This window comes from Montipora capricornis, chromosome 14, assembly GCF_036669925.1.
Source record: "Montipora capricornis isolate CH-2021 chromosome 14, ASM3666992v2, whole genome shotgun sequence".
Taxonomy (NCBI): Eukaryota; Metazoa; Cnidaria; class Anthozoa; order Scleractinia; family Acroporidae; genus Montipora; species Montipora capricornis.
In genome coordinates, this window is record NC_090896.1 from 47851029 (window position 1) to 47854299 (window position 3271).

The 3271-nt window shown below is 41.5% G+C and overlaps 1 protein-coding gene across 1 annotated transcript in view; it reads left to right on the forward strand.

Moving 5' to 3' along the window:
- The first annotated feature begins 972 nt into the window (after positions 1–972).
- LOC138032140 (phosducin-like protein 3) overlaps positions 973–3271 on the forward strand; it is a 10283-nt gene continuing 7984 nt past the window's right edge. Inside the window, exons 1-2 of the mRNA XM_068879742.1 lie at positions 973–1305; positions 2801–2944. Coding sequence (XP_068735843.1) covers positions 1067–1305; positions 2801–2944 — 383 coding nt within the window. The 5' untranslated portion in view covers positions 973–1066. The remainder of the gene's footprint in view (positions 1306–2800; positions 2945–3271) is intronic.

A 3271-nucleotide genomic window follows, 5' to 3' on the forward strand; every position in this document is an offset into this window, starting at 1 on the left:
CCGGAAGGAAGTGCGGAATTAGACTGAGTTACATTAGGGGACAGTTTAGCTGTTACCAGCAGGTCCCGAAGGTAAGGGGAGCGCCTGAAAGCCACAACAGGTAGATGTAGGAAAGCATTTTTGCAGCGGTTAGAGGAAAGAAGTAGATTGTAGTGTTTTTTTTTATTATGTTGAAGATGGAAGGAAGTGATGGATGAAAGGTCGTTATGAAAGGTATGCTTTTGGGTTTGTTTATCTGTTTAGGTTGTTGGTATGTATGCGGGAATGTTTGCGGCGAGCATTTGTTTAGTAACAAAGTCGCGTTTGTAACGTCGTTTCAGAAGGTATGTCGTTAGTTCAGTGGGGCGACTCTTGAACGTTTCGTTGGTAGAACAAATTTGTCGTAGGCAGAGTGCTAGGCTGAAAGGAACGGCTTTTTTGTGTGTAGAGGATGACAAAAGGAATAAAGTAAATGTTGGTGTTTGTCCGTAGGTTTCGTGTATAGGTCTGTATTTATGTTTCCGTCACTCCTCATTCTAATTCCGCACTTCCTTCCGGTTCTTTTAGCTGTGGCAAAAACTGCGCTACCTGTCCTTACATTTTCCATTTTCCACACATTTTCCATTTTCCATGGACTAACCAATTACCAACTACACATTCTTCTCCATTAATTCCCACATAACTTGCGAAACTAAAAACCTTATCTACATATAAATATAAAAACAAAACTCTTTCATTTAAGGCGTTTTTCATTTTTAGCCTCCATGCTAGCAAAATCGGGGCATGCGCAGATCTGGACTCCAGAGCTTAATTTGACTTGGCCCCACATCAGGAAATATTTTCTCTTGGGGCCCTTAACAATCTGTGAAAGCTTCATGCTTGTATCTCCAAAGCTTGAACAATTCCAGCTTTTTTTGGTCGATAAATACAAGAGATGACAAACCTGTGGCTTGGGTTCTAGCCATATACGACAGCAACAGTGATAACGATGGAGATCGCTGACCACTTTTACTCGAGAAAAACAAAAAGGAAGAGGTCATTGAATGTTCTCTCTCCCTTTTTTTTTTTATTCTGTCAAACTTGGTAGATGTTAGTAATGCAGAACCCAAACGAGGATACAGAATGGAACGATGCTTTGCGACGCCATGGAATTTTGCCACAAAAAGAAAGCGAAGTTACGGAAGATCAGCTCGTGAACATTGTAGAGGAGACTGTACAGAGGAAAACGGCGGGATTAAATGTTGTAAAGGCATATGAAGATATGACATTAGATGAACTAGAAGAATTAGAAGACGAGGAGGATGAACGTATTCTTTTACAGTATAGGTAACAAAAAAATCTACCTTTGAAACGCTGACAACACATTAAGCTATTTTTGACCATATAAGGTATGATTTTTCTCAACATACTTCCTGGCCCCAGTTATTCAAACGATGAATAGCGCTAACCACCGGATAAATCACTATCCAGCGGATAAACACTAGCAAAACCGATTGAGTTATCCAGTGGATAGTGATTTATCCGGCGGATAGCGCTATCCATCGTTTCAACAACTGGGGCCTGGTTGATTGCGGTAGTTTCCTCAAGAGTCAAATCCTGGTTTTCGGCTTCCTATAGCACGACTTTTAAATACCCAGGCCATGTTATCTCTGTGATATGCAGTATTAAGCCCCGTGGGAGAAGGGTAGTGACTCAGACAGCTGTGAAGTGAAGTTATTAGTCTCTCCCCTCTGGGCTTTTCAGGACTAATTCACAATGCTTTTTGTGGGGGACTTTGGCCAGACTGCTTGTAACGTATATTCAGTTTACAATTTATTTAGGAAATGAAAGATGCCCACGACCAGATTAGGTCAGACCACAACATGGAGGACAATGTCCCTTGGGTAGCCTCCAGTTAGGGATTTGGACAAGTAGATTGCCCCACACATGAAGGCTATCTGTTAGGGATGGATTACATGAGCCATGCCAGTGGTCCTATTAGGGGATGTCAATTTCAAGCACTGTTGCTCGAGATGAACCATCTCAGCCTGGTCGTGGTATTGTAGCCTCTCTGTTAGGGAGACTGGATTTGAAAGCGCATGCTTAGGTTTCGAATGAAACTGTGACCTCCTTATAGATTTGTGTTCTGTTTTTCTGAATTCAGCCGAATTTCATGTTCAATTGGTTGCATCCTGCTAGCTAGGATTTTTCAGTACGTTCTGTACAATTTGTAATCTTCGTTCCCAGCCCATGGTTGTTAGCAAGGTCATGTGGGTCCTCCCACCTGTTTAATTAGCCCTGAAAAGACTGAGATAATGTGGACATAAGTTATTGTCATCTTAATGACAAGAGCAAGAGATTTCTCAAAAGACATCCTCTCACTTTGAGGAAAAGGAAGGCAGAGGTATAGCCAACATAATACAAACCATATCTGTGAGACTGGAGCAGAGTAATTTATGTCACCTGAACCTTACTTCATCTGTGCAGCTACCATATTTTCTAGACTTGTCCGTCCCCCTGCACTCACTGATCAGCCGAAAAATTGTTACTTTCATGAAAAACAGTGTGGATGTTGACACGAAAAACCGGAAAGTACCCTGGGTTTAAGAGAGTGTGCCGCCATTCCCCCCCTCCCAACCTTTGAAAAATCCTAACTACACCCCTGGAAGGTTTACAATACTGTTCATTGAGTAGGAGAGTTTAACTGGCAATTTCTTTTGCTTTTCCAGAATCGCTGGTAAACTAAACCATTGTTTTCAAATGACAAGTACCGGTATTAGCTTGTCATTTGGAAGCAGGTCGTGTGGTTTTGTAAGCTATACAGCAGTGTTTATTTTTAAAGGCAACAAAGGATTGCAGAAATACAAAAAGTGCAGAAAGCATCAAAGTTTGGTGATGTGAGAGAGATTTCAGCCCAAGATTATGTGGATGAGGTCAACAGAGCAGGCAAAGGAGTATGGGTCATACTACATCTATACAAAGCTGGGTATCCTTTGTCACAAAGTAGAATTCTGACCACGCCAAAATTGTCAGTAATTAGTACATTCACATTCTAAACCTCAGTAGTTGCAATTCACACTTTCCTTGGGGGGGAGGGGGGTGGGGGAAAATGATTTTTTAAATTTTATGAAGTGGTCAAAGGAAACAAAACAGTGGTAGAGCCAGACATCTTAAACCATCTCTAACCCAACAACATAGGACTGGCAAATTTTGTCCTATGCACCAGAACTCTGTGAAACTCTTCATTTGCTGTTTGGTTGTGGTGCAAATATATATGTAGGGCAGAAATGCCCTATGCTTTTTCAAGGTAGTG